At 37.0% G+C, this 16030-nt stretch overlaps 1 protein-coding gene across 2 annotated transcripts; it reads left to right on the forward strand.

Annotated features, from left to right (window-relative positions):
* The first annotated feature begins 663 nt into the window (after window positions 1–663).
* Window positions 664–13116, forward strand: lrrc28 (leucine rich repeat containing 28). Of its 2 annotated transcripts, XM_067445197.1 has the most exons (10): window positions 664–777; window positions 1241–1471; window positions 1582–1622; window positions 2175–2212; window positions 2298–2435; window positions 4074–4280; window positions 4726–4828; window positions 6561–6730; window positions 7282–7441; window positions 12417–13116. In XM_067445197.1, the coding sequence occupies exons 2-10, from the start codon at window positions 1304–1306 to the stop codon at window positions 12484–12486; spliced, it is 1095 nt and encodes a 364-aa protein (XP_067301298.1). In that variant the 5' UTR covers window positions 664–777; window positions 1241–1303; the 3' UTR covers window positions 12487–13116. The 2 variants fall into 2 exon arrangements, with proteins under 2 accessions (XP_067301298.1, XP_067301299.1); XM_067445198.1 differs by lacking the exons at window positions 7282–7441; window positions 12417–13116 and adding an exon at window positions 7026–7275.
* The last annotated feature ends 2914 nt before the right edge of the window (window positions 13117–16030 follow it).

The raw sequence follows: 16030 nt of genomic DNA on the forward strand, positions 1-16030 counted from the left end.
TAGTAGTAGGCCTAGTAGTAGTATTGTATGGTATTATTATTAAGTAGCTTAATAATTTCTGGTTTTGCTGATATGAATTTAGGTGAATAATTAAAACAAATTGCATTTAAATAGGCCTAGCCGTTTTGACATTTCTCTTAAGAAAAGTAAAACTATATTAACATTATTATTAATGAACCAAATGAGTCATATGGTTTCAGCATACAGTAATAAAGAATGCTTCAAAGGATATATATCACATAGCCGTAAACAATTTCAGTTGTAAAGAATAAATAAATAAATAGCGAAAATTTCTTCCTTTTTTCCTATGGACGCATTCAAGATTCACTGAATTTGTGTTAGCACAGTGGGGGCATTACATTATTAAAATCTGTCCATAAAGTTTATCAAAATACATTTTTGTGACTAATTAACTTTAAGACTTTTTCAAGGACTTGGATGGATTTAGGAAATTGTTTGTTTATGGGGTTGGCTAATAGCGCCATGCAAAAGACGTTTATCATCACATAGGCTATTTAATCATTTTGTATCTCTGTGTGTGTGAAAGAACATATAACATCGTTTAGAGATAATTTATAATTAACATTTCTTGGGGCAAATAGAAGAGAACTAACGTCAGACCTACATTTTAAACAAAAACTACAACACCCATGATGCTCTCTGCCAGTATCCAGTGACGCGTTTGCTCTCAGACGGAAGGCAAGCGCTGTACACAAACAACAACTACAGGGGTTTTAAAAAGGGACCATTTCATGTCATAAACAACAGGGATGTGATGTAAGTTGCAATTCATTAATTATAATCAATGCTCTGTCCGTTTTATTTTTCACGCAGTCTTACGCTCGTGTGTATGACTGACAGCACAACATCATTATCAGAGCTCGTCTTGGTTCATACTGTTAGTGATATTTGGTATTTAACATTACATAATGATTTTATACTACCAGTATAAAGATCACTTCATGAGTAACTTCTTACGATACTGCCTGTGAGGTTTTTTCTACAAGCATTTTTTTTCTCTCTTTTGCAAATAATTTGGTCCATTAAAATCAGTATAAAGAATAGTGAGTGATCCAGTATTTTCTTATAGTGATCACCATTTCTTATAATTTTATATAATAAGTCATTATATCTGTCATTTGATTTTGGGCTGAAAATGACCCAGCCATGTTTTTGTTGATTTATTTACTTGCTTATTAAAAAAAGGTTGTTGTTTTTTTTTTGTTTTTTTTTGTTTCAGAATGTAGAAGTATAAATTGAAAGAGACGTCCAACTCTCTCAAGCAAAGACGGTTCTCACAGCCATGGCCTCTGAACTACATGCTGCAATTTTTATGGCCAAACAAGAGCGACACAAGAATCTTTTCCTGAACTACAGAAACCTCAACAACTTCCCTGTCGAGCTCCTCAAAGATGAAGGGATGCAGTTCCTGGAGCGTCTCTTCATGAAGAGAAACTCTCTCACAACACTTGTATGTTCTCAGTCTCGGTGCTGTTAGTCTTCACTTTTGATTCAGCCCTGTATTGAAATATTGTAAATATATTTTGCCTATATTATCTAATACTGTTTTCCTCCTGTCAGCCAGAGAATCTGGCTCAGAAGCTTCCCAACCTGATTGAATTGTGAGTATTTATCTTTGCTATAATCTTCAGATTTTTTGTTTATTTTGTAATTATAACAATGGAAAGTTAGTGTTGTACGATTGTAATATTACTGTTGTCCAGTAGAGGTCCCTGAGTCATTGTGATGCTTTCTTACACACATAAATAATAACTAGATGACTGGATGGACAAAGTCGGAGACTGGTCAAATTCTAATATTTGAGTTACATTTTTACTACATCTAATAAAAAATAAGAAAAAAAATAAGCATTTTATTTTACAGTCCTGTTCCCCATGTACACAATTTGTAGGCTGCTTATTATAGTTTTTACAATAACTGGGTAAAAACTAAGTACAAACCCTAGTAAGTTTAGTACATTCTTAGGCAAACTACACTGTAAGTGCACGTACTGTAAAACAAAGTGCAACCAAATAAGATTATGAAATGTAATCCTACAACCTTCTCTCTCTCTCTCTCTCTCTCTCTCTCTCTCTCTCTCTCTCTCTCTCTCTCTCTCTCTCTCTCTCTCTCTCTCTCTCTCTCTCTCTCTCTCTCTCTCTCTCTCTCTCAAGATACTTGCACTCAAACAATATTGCAATAATTCCTCAAGGTAGTTTAATTTTATATTTATATATATCAATATATTGATAGCAGATGCATTATGCATTGCATGATACATTATGTTGTTGTTCCAGCAATTGGTGACCTTGTGAAGCTGCAGTCACTGGACCTGAGTGACAATGCTCTTCAAATCATCTGCCCAGAGATTGGTCAACTGCGCTCATTACGACATCTGCGATTGGCCAACAATCAACTGAAATTTCTCCCACAAGGCGAGTGATGCTCATTTATCAGCATTTGTCTAAAAAAACAGAGAATGATTGAGCTGCTGCTTCTGATTATCGTGATGACCAATTCTTCTATGCATAGAAAGATCTAGAATAATTCTAAAGAATGTAAAAGAGAGATGTCAGCTGTGCTGCAACTTCCTAATTAACAATATTTTTCTTGTGTAATTTCGCAGCTTTGACTGAATCAAATAATTTCTTCGCTCACCAGCTGAGTATGAAGAAACTGAATCACCAGAAACATACATATTGCAGTTATTAAACTTCATTTAATGAAGAGATGTTTATTCAACATGACACTTAAATGGTTCTGAGGAGTAAAACTTCATGAAGAGATTGTGGGGAAATGACTAAGCTCTTTGACGCTCTCTTTAAACGCTTTGCTTCAAAACACGCAGTTGTTTTATATCAGTCTTTTTATTGCTCTTCTCCATTTTAATTAGGTAATGTTTCATCTGAAGCCGAGACTGCTCATGGCTTTAATTTATCATATGTGAATTGCTCTAAATGAAGTGTTTTACAGTGCATTGTTACAACAGTTTCTAGCATATTTTATATAGTGGCATGCATTGCACACATGTTGGAAAGAAGTGCAATATGCACTAACACAATTGTGATTCCTTTTCAATATCACATATTGATATTATTTAACACATTTTTATTTATTTTTAAGCAGAAGGCATAAAAGCATTATAATTATTGCTGTCAGTTGATTAAAAAATGCATAGATATCTGTAATTAATCACGATGAATCGCACCTAATATCAAAGTTTTTAATATATTTTTATATTGTTATAATTTCAAAAACAGGGCTTTGATTAAAGGGTTAGTTCACCCAAAAATGAAATTGATGTCATTAATGACTTACCCTAATGTCGTTTCACACCCACAAGACCTCCGTTCATCTTCAGAACACAGTTTAAGATATTTATATTTAGTCCGAGAGTTTTCTGTCCCTCCATTAAAAAAAATATATGTAAGGTATACTGTCCTTTTCCAGAAAGTTAATAAAAACATCATCAAATTAGTCCATATGTGACTTCAGTCGGTTAGTTAGTATCTCTTGAAGCATCTAAAATACATTTTGGTCCGAAAAACTTTATTCGGCATTGTCTTCTCTTCCGGGTTTGTTTTTAATCTGCGTTCAACTGTGTAATTATAAATGTAATAACTACAGAAATTAATTACAGATGTAAATACATGCAGGTCACTTTTAAAATGTAAGTACAATTTAAAAACCTGTATGTGCACAATAAGTGCATTGTATCAAATTATTAATTTAAATGTTAGTACATAGTAGTTAAGGCCACCTACTATAAAGTTGGTCCCTGATTTTTTTTATGGAATATTGATTTATTATATGATTTATCCGTGCATGATGCACATCATACTTTTTTTTTTTATTCATGTTTCTTTGTAATCTTCCCATTCCTCTTGCAACTGCATCTCTGATGACGTGTTTACTGGCGCGATGGCGGGACACTCACATGAGATCGACCAATAGTAAACCACAACCATCCAACAATCCAATCAATTACCCATGGACAAAAACAAGTCCCGTGCGATCGCAACTTCAGTGCCATGCCAATTTTTACAGAAATGTATATTCATCTGTATTATCAGAGCTGGGAGATCTCAGAGAGCTGGAGACTCTGGACGTGTCCATGAACCTCTTGAGGACTCTACCAGAGCGTCTGCATCAGTGTGTGTCTCTGCAGTGTTTGACAGCAGACCGCAACCTGCTGCACTACCTTCCTCGCCAGATCTGTCTGCTGCCTGACCTCAACGAGCTCTCCATGGCCGCCAACTGCCTGACATCACTGCCCCTGGGTAAGCAGATATGATAATGTCGCCACTTCAGGACAGCAACATTTACAACACATTTACGTTTATGCATTTATGGCCAAAGATTTTATCCTTTCAAGTTTTCTGCTCTTTGGGGTCTGCTCTTTCTTTCACTTTGGGGTCAGTTTGTACATTTATTTAGAAATGAATCGAAAAAGTGAAAATATATTAATTGAAAACCTTTTTGCGGTGTTTGTAGAGTAATTTATAATGGCTTTGAACATGGCTCAACCAATCATTATAAAGGCCTGGAGCTATCTATTTTAAAATAATATTTTAGCATATTTGAGAGCAACAGTTAAGTAGAAAGTTTTCTGTTATTCATACACTGCTATTTTATGACTTCAGAGGACTTTATATTTCACGAGAACCAGTTGAATTTTTTTAAGTTGTTATATACCGATATACTGATGCTTTATATTTTTGTCAGATCTGGGGCGATCCATGGAGCTGCAGTTTGTCTTTGTGGACAACAACACTCATCTGAAGGCTCTCCCATCCTATCTTTATAACAAAGTCATCGGATGCAGTGGGTGAGTTATTTTCTGTCATTGTAATATGCTATCAAAATCCCAACTTTATGTTTCAAAAATGTCTATAAAGTAGGGCTGTCGATTGACAATTTCTGTATTTATTCATGATTAATCACACCTTACATTTGAAATCTATAATCATAGATATATTTTTACATTGAATCTACAAATGAATGAGGAAACAATATGAAGGAATTATCAAATAATCATCTGTTTTAATTGATCATTTAAAAATTACGGAACATTCAGTTCAGTTCACATTTATTTGTATTGCGCTTTTCACAATTCATATAGTTTCAAAGCAGCTTTACGGGAAATAAATGTTTCTACAGTACAATTTAGAATAATCTAGAGGATTATCTACAATTTAGAGGTGACTTTGACCAAATAATGTACATATGACAGGATGTACAGTTCTTATATATAATAAAAGTCATGCAGTTAGACAACATCATGTATTCATTTAGTCAGAAACAAGCTTATTAAAGATCATGCACGTTGTGATCATAATAACTTCAATATATTAGTGCTGTCAAATCGATTAATCATGATTATTGCATCCATCATATATATATATATATATATATATATATATATATATATATATATATATATATATATATATATATATATATATATATATATATATATTCTGTCATATTTATACAGCTTCGGAAAACATTGAGAAATTATTGTTAGTGGTTTCTTAATTTTGTCCATAGCTGAATATAAGCATATAGAAAATATATAAACAATTTGTATATAGAAACATTAAATTAAGTTAACCTTTTGCAAAAATCCATTATAATAAATGTCAGGTTTAGTTGTGCATTTATATTGTATATCTGGTGATGTTTTACACTCAAAACTATATGAGAGTTAAAGTTTTTCAAATTTCCAAATTTTACCAGACTACCAACTATAAAGACATAAAGAAACAATTAGATTCAGCAAATGTTTTTTTTGTTTTCGTTTTTAATAATAATTATAATAATAAATTTTATTTGTATTGCACTTTACATTTGGAACAAATCTCAAAGTGCTACAGTTAAGATAATTTAAAAATGGGAAAATACAAATAGATTTAATAGCTAAAAGACATAAGCTCTCCCAAAAATAAAGTTTTAAATGTATTTATCTGACATTTACGGCTGGTTAAATGTGAACTAGATGGTTTGACATAATTATAGATCGACATTCAACAAAGTGGAGCTCATTGAGATTGTGGCACTACTGGACAAACGGTGCAGCAGAAACTAGTGGAAAGTGTGTGTAGAGTCTTTGGTCAGATTTTCCATCCATCTAAAAGTAAACAACATTGATTTTTTTCACACATGTAAGAGTTTACTTGCCTCACACAAACATCAAAACTCAAGATTCACTTTGGTGTAATAAATCTCACAAAAAGTTCTTCTATAAACTATAAACTTGAATCTGTCTTTTAACACTTTTAACACACTCTTCTTCTCTCACTGCACATTTTCCCGAGAGAGATTCTCAGATGTTCCAGCCGAGCACCGACTCTGGCACAATAATAAAATAATGTCTGGGTGGCAAAATGCAAGAGTTTCCTGATATTTTAAGTAAATTATGGAATGTATCACTGTTGCTGATATGGCTATATATTGCTCCTCATGATATTTGGGTTGATTGATCCCTGGCTGTTTCAGATGCTCACCTGGTCTAATATGTCAATGTTTATACAAGGTCATTTATCTGTATGCCCGCACAGATGTGGTCTAGCTGCACAGATCTCAGATGTGAAGCAGGTCTGCTTGATGCTGGGAGATGGTACTGTTCCCCTGCCCTCTGAAGTGAAGGCAGTGGGCTCAGAGACTGACAATGTGTTGCCTCTGGAAGAGCTGGCATGCAGAGTCCTACATGCGGCCCACGACTGGACCGGTAAGTGTAAGAGTCACAAACAAAACTATGACAATTGCATTGGGTTTCTTCACATTTACCAACCAATTTTTTGACCACTAAAACATGTTTTGTCTGACTTCTCAAGCTTTGTTCAGACTGTCAGTCCACATATGATTTTTGTGCATATCCAATTGGCATCTGCTCATATTTAGCAAGTGTGAACAGCAAAAAATCTACATTCAAAATTTCAATCACTTTTCATCCGTTTCAGTTTGTCCTCTTTACGTGGCTTTTCTTATGCCACACAAAACAAACATATCAGACCTTGTTGTAGGAAACATGCTGAAACCTCCGACACCTCCATGTTGCTGCTGCTGTTGTCTTTTGAAGTAGGCATACCAACACAGCTTCACTGCCAAAAAGGAAAGAGTGCCACGGGACCAACAAATCAGATCTGAACAGTTGCGATACACAGAATGGACAGTACATAATTTAGATCAGATTCCAATCGGATTCACAAATATTCAGATTTGGACTGAAAGTGTAAACAAAGTTTTTTTTGTTCTTGTGTTCTCCCGTCTTGTGTGCAGATGTGAAGTTCTTGACTCCATTCCTGTTGCCCAAGAGTCTGCTGGATGTAGTCCAGTGGCCTCTGGGTCACTGTCACTGCTGCAGTCAGCCCATGTTCACCATCGTCTACACCAAACTGTTCCCGCTCAGAGAGACTGCACTCGCAGGAGTGCACAAGAGGTACTCATGCAAACATCCTATCACAAGTGTGTGTTTTGGAATTCCACTTTACACTGTGCCTTCAGCAGGCAGACGCAATCCGATACGATTCCAGTGACGAGCAATTTGTACTAGACAAGGCACGACGACGAGATGCAACAGAAACAATCAAAAGCACAGCCAATTTGAAGAGTGTGTGTGCATTCGTAAAGAAATTGATAAGTACTAGGGGTGTAACAGTACCAGAGTATGTGAACAGTGGAGCGGCAGAAATTTCCCCTCCGTGCTCTTAGCATTCAATAATCACTCCGCTCCAGCTCTACCCTAGAAATCTAGACGCACCCTAGCGGCAGCAAATCGAATCTACCGCGAGTGTCGTCTAGCAACTCTCAATACACTTCTGAGCTGTAAACGCCAAACTCTGGTCAGGCCAATCACATTGGCCCTCATTTATCAAAAGTGCGTACACCAAATTTCCAGCGTACACCTTGCGTACACCCAAACCCACGGTGACTTTGAGATTTATCAATATGGACGTTGGCGTACGGCACGCTCAAATCCTACGCCAGCTCAGGAGGTGGTGTACGCACGTTAGTGTGTGTGAAAATGCGCAGAAAAACAATTCCTAACACCACAAAACGCACTGACAAGATATGCTATATGACCCACTGTTAAAAACCACAACAACAACATTCAGTGTTTATTTTTGTGTAACATGAACGTCAATGTTTAATTTTTGTGACTTTACCAAAGTGTTTGATCTGTAGGCATATGTATTCCTCCAGTCGCGAGCCTGTGCGCTTTATCTGACGTTTCAGGCCCGCGCCTGGCCCAGCACGGACTGGGACTAAAATAATTCAGACTGACAAAATAATAAAAATGGCCTCCTTCTTTTAAATAATAATAAAATCAATAAAAATGGCATTTTCTTCTAAATAACAAGCGTCATTAAGAATAATAATCATAATAATAAGAAGAAGAATCTTACAAATTGTCATGTTTATTAATGCGAATGAATCTTACTCCACATCACATCATCATCACTATTGTACACCCCAATACATGTGCCGTGACACGAAATTAAATGCTAATTGTTTCAAAACGTGCTGTAAAATAATGCATTGTGATGGTAATGTATCATTCAAACAGCTATTTAAACTGCTGGAGTGCGCTTCTCAACCCCCACACTAACAGTAGCTACTCGTAATTTGGGTCCATATTTTGTTTTTGTGAGCGCCTTTAATCCCACTCTTTAAACTCCCAAATAAAACAATTTCGGGTTTTTTCCACTTCCCTGGTGATGGTCTCGATGGGCGCATCTCAATCATCTCAATAGTTCAGTAGTCAGAGCACTGATCAGGGAGTCAGCCCGTTGACTTATGTCCTAATCAGTGCCCTGACTAAGTGGACTAAAGAGATAATTGAGCGCGCCCGATCTCCACGTCGGAGAAGTTTCGCTTCTTTGCTGTCTTCCGTGTGTCCATGGCATAAAATGAGGGCGTGCGGGAGGCGGAGACTTGAATATATAGGGGCGTGTTATTCTAATGACGATCGTTTTCAGCCGCGGGATTTATCAAGGGCAAGTATTGCGTACACCTGAATTGCAGAGGTGCGCACAGTTTCATAAATCAGGCGGTGAGAGGAGTGTAAGCATAATCTTACGCCAACATATACACCCGTTTCTACGCAAGATTGATAAATGAGGGCCATTGTGTATAGAGTCGGTTGGCAGGGCTTAACATAATTACAGCGGCATAGTGGCGCTTGCGAGTGAACGGCGGTCTTTCGAATCAGCTTTGACCGTGACTCTGGAAGACTTGTAGTTAAGCTTTTCTCTGAGAAAAGAACAAAGAATGGCACTGAAGTCATTCTTAAGAAGGGAAGATGTGTTCGGAGTTTAGCCGACCGGATACGGCGAATGTTTAATCTATCAACAAGCTCTGCTTCACCTTCATTGCTCTGGTTGGTTGTAGCGCTATCCAATTGCGTGCATGCCGTGCAGACGGAGTTTGAAAGACAACCGTTTATCCCGCCCCTCGGATTGAGCTGTCAATGGTGTTTCCAGACCACCAGGTGTTCTCCCTGCTCCACTCCTCACTCACTATATCAGAAACACTGCTCCTCTTTGCTCTGAGAAAATTTGCGGCTAAAGTATTTAAGTAAGATCTGCAATATCACAAAAGTTTGGTTTATAACATACATTAAATGAAAAAACAAAAAAACAATAGAAGATTATTCTATAACTTAATATTGTTATTATATTATAACAATAGATCTATTAAATTGTAATAATATTTCACAATGTTATAGTTTTTGCTGTGGTTTTCATCATGTTTTTATGCATTTGTTGAGAGTAATCCCTTGATCTTGGAGGTCAAGCCCAGAATGTGCATATTAATTTACCAAAAACATACTCGTTTTAATACATCTCAGATTTCTTGCATTCAGAAAACTCTCTTCTCATTCTCTCTCTCTCACTCTCTGACCCCTGTCCCTTCCTCTATCTCCTCATCTTCCTGCTTTTTTGATTGGTTGAAATGATCTGTGCTTGCTCCGCAACCCATCATGTTTCATCTGTAATGCAACGCTGTGGTTTAGGTATCAACATCCAGTAGCGTAACCCAATCAGCCTGCTCAAATGCTGCTCTCAGCTACTTCACGTGCATTAAGAGATCTAATCCACTCGCCAATTACCTCTTACCCTGAGTGTTCGGCTGTCTTTTGCAGACGAGCAGTGGTCGTGCACATGTGCGACTGAGAGGAAGAGAGGAAAGCTATTTGTTTAAGGCAATTCTTTTCCATTTGCTTCAGCTTCACCTTTTATACTCTCTGTTTTCAATCGCAGGTCATCAGGTTAGTGTGTAGTGTGTGCATTTTGTGAAGATATACCAGTGAGCTGTTTCAATGTCACTTCATCGACATGCTTATGAAAGCATGTTGTGGGAGTAAAAACCTCCCTTATATTTGCAGTGCACACATTAGTCTGCATATTTTGAGAGTTCAGAAATAAAAGCTCATAAAAATTATTTCAAAACATCATCTCTTTCCCTGTGAGATACCATAGAACCATACCACCAAAATGTACAAAATGTTGCTTTTGTGTTTTTGATACTTTTGGAAGTGATCAGGCTTACGATTTTCACCTGGCAGATAATAAAATAACTTTTTTTTTTAAATTATCTGCAATTATCTTTTATTTCCTTTTTATTCATGTTTGTAACAATTTCTTTATTTGTGAAAAATACTAGAATATCAATGAGTATAGAATCAAAAAGTTGCTATCTAAATCTGTTTATTTCAGATGTATTTCCTGTCAAGTTACACACACAAACATCCCCCAACACCGCCCACTATATTAGGTACACCTGTTCAGCTTCTAATTTACGCAAATATCTAATCAGTCAGTCACATGGCAGCAACTCGATGCATGTAGACATCGTCAAGATGTTCTGCTGAAGTTCAAATTGAACATCAGAATGAGGAAGAAAGCTGATTTAAGTGACTTTGAACGTGGCATGGATGTTGGTGCTGGATGGGCTTGTCTGAGTATTTCAGAAACTGCTGATCTACTGGGATTATCACGCACAACCTTCTCTAGGGTTTACAGAGAATGGTCCGGAAAAGAAAATATCCAGTGAGCGGCAGTTCCATGGGCGAAAATGCCTTGTTGATGCCAAAGGTCAGAGGAGAATGGCCAGACTTGTGTGAGCTGATAGAAAGGCAACAGTAACTCAAATAACCTCTTGTTACAATCCGTGGTCTGCTGAAAAGCATCTCTGAGCACACAACACATCAAACCTTGAAGCAGATAGACTACAGCAGTAGAAGACAGCTTCTGTCAGCTAAGAACAGGAAACAGGCTACAATTTTCACGGGCTCACCAAAACCAGACAATAGAAGATGGAAAAAATGTTGCCTGGTCTGATGAGTCTCAATTTCTGCTGCTGGTAGGGTCAGATGGTAGGGTCAGAATTTGGCGTAAACAACATGAAAGCATAGATCCATCTGTCTTTGAATCAATGGTTCAGGCTGCTGGTGCTGGTGTAATGGTGTGGAGGATATTTTATTGTCACACTGTGGGCCCCATAGTACCAATTGAGCATTGTTCGAACAACACTGAGTCTACCTGAGTATTGTTGCTGCCCATGTCTGTCACTTTATGAGCACAGTATCTTCTGATGGCTACTTCCAACAGGATAACATGCCATGTCACAAAGCTCAAATCATCTCAAACTGGTTTCTTGAACATGACAATGAGTTCACTAAACTCAAAAAAATCCTCCAAAGTCACCAGATCTCAATCCAATAAAGCACCTTTGGGATATGGTGGAACGGGAGATTCACATCATGGATGTGCAGTCGACAAATTTGCAGCAACTGCGTCATGCTATTATGTCAATATGGACCTAAATCTCTGAGGAATGTTTCCAGCACATTGTTAAATCTATACCATGAAGAATTCTGGCACTTCTGAAGGAAAAAGGGGGTCCAACCCAGTACTAGCAAGGTGTACCTAATTAAGTGGCCAGTGAGTGTGTAAGATATCGTCATTGGCCTATAAAAAAAAAACAACTATATCATTTACATCACCTTTTATTCTGACGTACCTAAAGCTTAAAATAATATATATATATATATATATATATATATATCAAATTATTGCATTCTCTTTTATGCAAAAATGTGAAAGTTTATGTGCATACTGAGCATTTTCATTTAGCTTTTATTAAGGACAAGCTCAAAATTAGAAAAGTTAAGCCAGGATTAATCCAGCATTCATTTAATTAGGAAAGTAAAGTAGCTTTTATGAACATGCCTTATAAAAAAGAAAATGTGTTCATCTTGAGACAAAACAATGGCAATGACATATTTTAAGATGCATCCGTGCAGGTTACTTTCAGCTAAAACGGCTCTTTATTTTTGGACTAGGCTTAAGCCTTGTCTGTTAAAACGGGGGTTTAAATTATGTGCAAATATTTTCTGTTTTCTTACACAGAACCACAGTGAGTTTTGTAGCGTACTGCTGCTCTAGCCAGTGTCTGAGGACGTTTGACCTGCAGGGTTGATGTCTTTCACACGATAACCTCACATCACTGCTCACGGTGCTTTCATCTTCACGAAGGACTTGAAGGATATCGCAAGAGACTTTCTGTAGAACTGATACCTTTCTGAGCTTCAAGCCCCACTTCAGAAACATTTGACAGCCCAACATCCCGAAGATCTTCGTGAGACAGACGGTAAAGTATGTCCTCCCGAGTGTAGCATCTTTTAATAAAACCAGCAGTTGGTTAAACCTGATTACATTTCACAAATGAATGTAGAATGAGAAGAACTGGAGCAATCAATCAATAAAGTGGTGTTTGTGTTGGGATTAGTACGGTTTACTGTAAAAAGGCTGTAATCAGAAGAAGGTTTCTTGAAAAATGTAACGTATTCTGTTTTAAAGATTACCAACATTTATACATTTAAAACTGAGGAGTTTTAAGTGCGATATGGATAGTTTTGTTTTCATTTGAAAGGAAAATCATTCATGACTGTTTACGAGTTACAAAATCATATCTCACTATTGTTTTAAACCATGATGACCCAGTTTTGGCATTTATACATTTGAGTGTTTCATTTCAATCTGAGGCTCATAGTCCAGTGTGTGTGTGTGTGTGTGTGTGTGTGTGTGTGTGTGTGTGTGCGTGCGTGCGTGCGTGCGTGCGTGCGTGCGTGCGCAAGCGCTGAAAGTGACCAGGATTCGTTTGCTCTTTTAAAAGATAATCACGTGTGTTGATTTATGTTACGAGTCTTTTGTGAAGCTTTGAATGTAGACTCTTATAAAGTGCCAATTGACTTTAATGAAAACATGAATTGACTGTTCTCATTGAAGGCAGCTTCAAGGGATTGTTCTCGAATAGGACTATTTTTGTGTAAGAGAATATTTTCAAAAGACTGAGACACGAATTGTGAGATTTGCTAATAGTACACTACAGCTGTCAGTCAGTGTGCCATTGCCATATACTGCAGCAAAACATCAACACTGTTCAGCTTTCAGATTTCTCTCTACCTTTAATTAGACACGAGCATTACTTTCTTACTAAGCCAGTGTGTAGATGTTACTGTTACAGTTTTCCCAAATAAAACCGACTGGACCTGTTGTCTTTTTTCTCTTAAGAGTTTGTTCATCTTATTTTTTTACAGTGGTGTTGCTGTTGAATTTGGCACTTATAACTGGATAATTTTGCTGTTGTTTGGCAACATTTTGTTTTCTAATGTCAAATGTGTGTTTAAATTGATTTTCATTCATATTGAGCACCATTTTGACTGTGAATGTAAACGTTTCTACATTATGGCAGCTCTGAAGCTGCATCTGGAGTGTGTATTTACAGTGTACAGCAATAAATACACTGAGACATGACATTGTTTTGTGTTTTAATGTTGATTCTTCCTGAGTACTGACTTAAGCAGCATCAGAGCCACTTCTGAAACTGGGTGAGACGGGTCAGGGCTTGCATATTGTAGTATGGCTTTTACTGCATGGCACTGCATCTTTAAACAGAATTTAGAGGCACTTGAACTCTGCTTTTATACACTTAGAAGCAATTTTGCTTGTGTTATTTCAATCATCTGGAAATGCTCAGAAAACAGAGAGTTGAATGAAATGTGTGAATAAAATGCTCTGTGGATCTGAGAATTGAAATGTGATCTTTAAGGGTATTATTTACAATATCAATATCTTTACAATATCTTCCAGGATCACAACTGCTCAGACATTTGCTTCCAGTAAATGGACTGCATTTATATAGCGTTTTTAACAGACCCATGGCCATCCAAAGCGCTTTACATGTTGCATCGCATTCACATTCCATTTATCTCTTATTCATACACCGATGGCGATGTCAGCCATGTACTCGCTGGGAGCAGCTGGGTAAAAGCTGCAACCAACTTTACGGTTTGTAGACAATCTACATGAACCACTGAGCCACTGCCAACCAACATCCCACAGTACTGTTTTTTTTGTGTTTTTTTTTAAATGAGTCCTTGCTTGTATATGTGCTATATATCTTGAGCAGGCCTAACATTATGTCCTAATATTGTGTTTGCCCCCCTTTTGCTGGCAAAACAGCCCTGACCTATCAAAGCATGGACTTCACTAGACCCCTGAAGGTGGGCTGTGGTTTCTGGCACCAATATGTTAACAGCAGATCTTTTAAGTCCTTTAAGTTGCCAGGTGGGTACTCCATGAATCAGACTTGTTTGTTCAGTACATCCCACAGATACTCAATTGGATTGAGATCTGGAGAATTTAGAGGCCATGTCAACACCATAAACTCGTTGTGCTCTTCAAACCATTCCTGAACCATTTTTGCTTTGTGCCATGGTGGATTATCCTGCTGAAAACAACAATTCTTAGGTAGGTGGTACCTCAAAGCATCCTCATGAATGGCAGGCCCCAAGGCAGGCCCACAAGAGCTGCAGTTTTGGAGATGCTCTGTCGTCTAGTCATCTCAATTTGGCCCTTGTCAAACTCGCTCAAATCCTTACGCTTGCCCATTTTTCCTGCTTTTAACACATCAACTTTGAGGACAAGATGTTCACTTGCTGCCTAATATATCCCACCTACTAACATGTGCCGTGATGAAGAGATAATCAGTGTTATTTACTTCACCTGTCATAATGTTATGCCTGCTTGATGATTAACAGTTTGGGTCTATATGCGTTTTACTTGGGAGTCGTCAATAGTCACTCTAATGATATATAAATGTATGCAAATATAATCATGCTTGTGCAAATGAAAATTAAAAAAAAACAATCAGCTGATAGCAGAAAATTATTATTTTATAACAAAGCATGGATAGATTTCAGGAGATCTTACTCTGTGCAAATTGGCCATGCAGACTGGAAGCAAACTAACAAAATATTACATATATATTTTACATAATATGCAAATACTTAAGAGTCTGTTATTTTACTAAGTAATTGTAAAATGTATGATTTGGTGATTTTATTTATTTAATTCTATTTTCCTTCAGCCTGAAAAAGCTCCCATTCTCCATTAGCACAGACTTCACAGAGATTGTTAACATTCAGGCCTCTGTACTAAGACAGCTCATAAATCACTGTGAGTGAACCGTGTATTGTAATATATTTTCCTGTCTCTGACAACATATATTCCCTGTGACAGGCCAACAGATGTCTCTCCTGCCTGCTGTTCATCTTCTCACCATTATATATATATATATATATATATATATATATATATATATATATATATATATATATATATATATATATATATATATATATATATATATATATAATTTATGCACAAATGTTATTTATTTCGCATGACTACTCGCACAATTTTTAATGCACATACGTGTTTTCTGCTTATAGATTACATTGAAACAAGCAAGCATTTTTTTGAGATACATAAACAAGAACAACTTTTGTGATTTGAATATTATAATTGCTAATACACTGTACTGCAGCCGTCTTGTGTAATGTGCCATGTTATCTGGTGACACAGGAGCCCGAATCAATCAGTGTGTGTGTGTGTGAGGTGGGCTGGAAGGTCTCTGAAGGACACTGGTGTAAGAGGGAGGAGCTGCGAGCTCTGGATCT

This window comes from Pseudorasbora parva, chromosome 1 (genome assembly GCF_024679245.1).
Source record: "Pseudorasbora parva isolate DD20220531a chromosome 1, ASM2467924v1, whole genome shotgun sequence".
Classification (NCBI taxonomy): Eukaryota; Metazoa; Chordata; class Actinopteri; order Cypriniformes; family Gobionidae; genus Pseudorasbora; species Pseudorasbora parva.

Bases quoted from the DNA above. Each gene is read 5' to 3' on its own strand.
- lrrc28 (XM_067445197.1), top strand. From the start codon at position 1,304: ATGGCCTCTGAACTACATGCTGCAATTTTTATGGCCAAACAAGAGCGA. The intron at 1,472-1,581 runs GTATGTTCTCAG...TCCTCCTGTCAG, and splicing joins GAAACTCTCTCACAACACTT to CCAGAGAATCTGGCTCAGAA. The intron at 7,442-12,416 runs GTACTCATGCAA...TTTCTTACACAG, and splicing joins CTCGCAGGAGTGCACAAGAG to AACCACAGTGAGTTTTGTAG.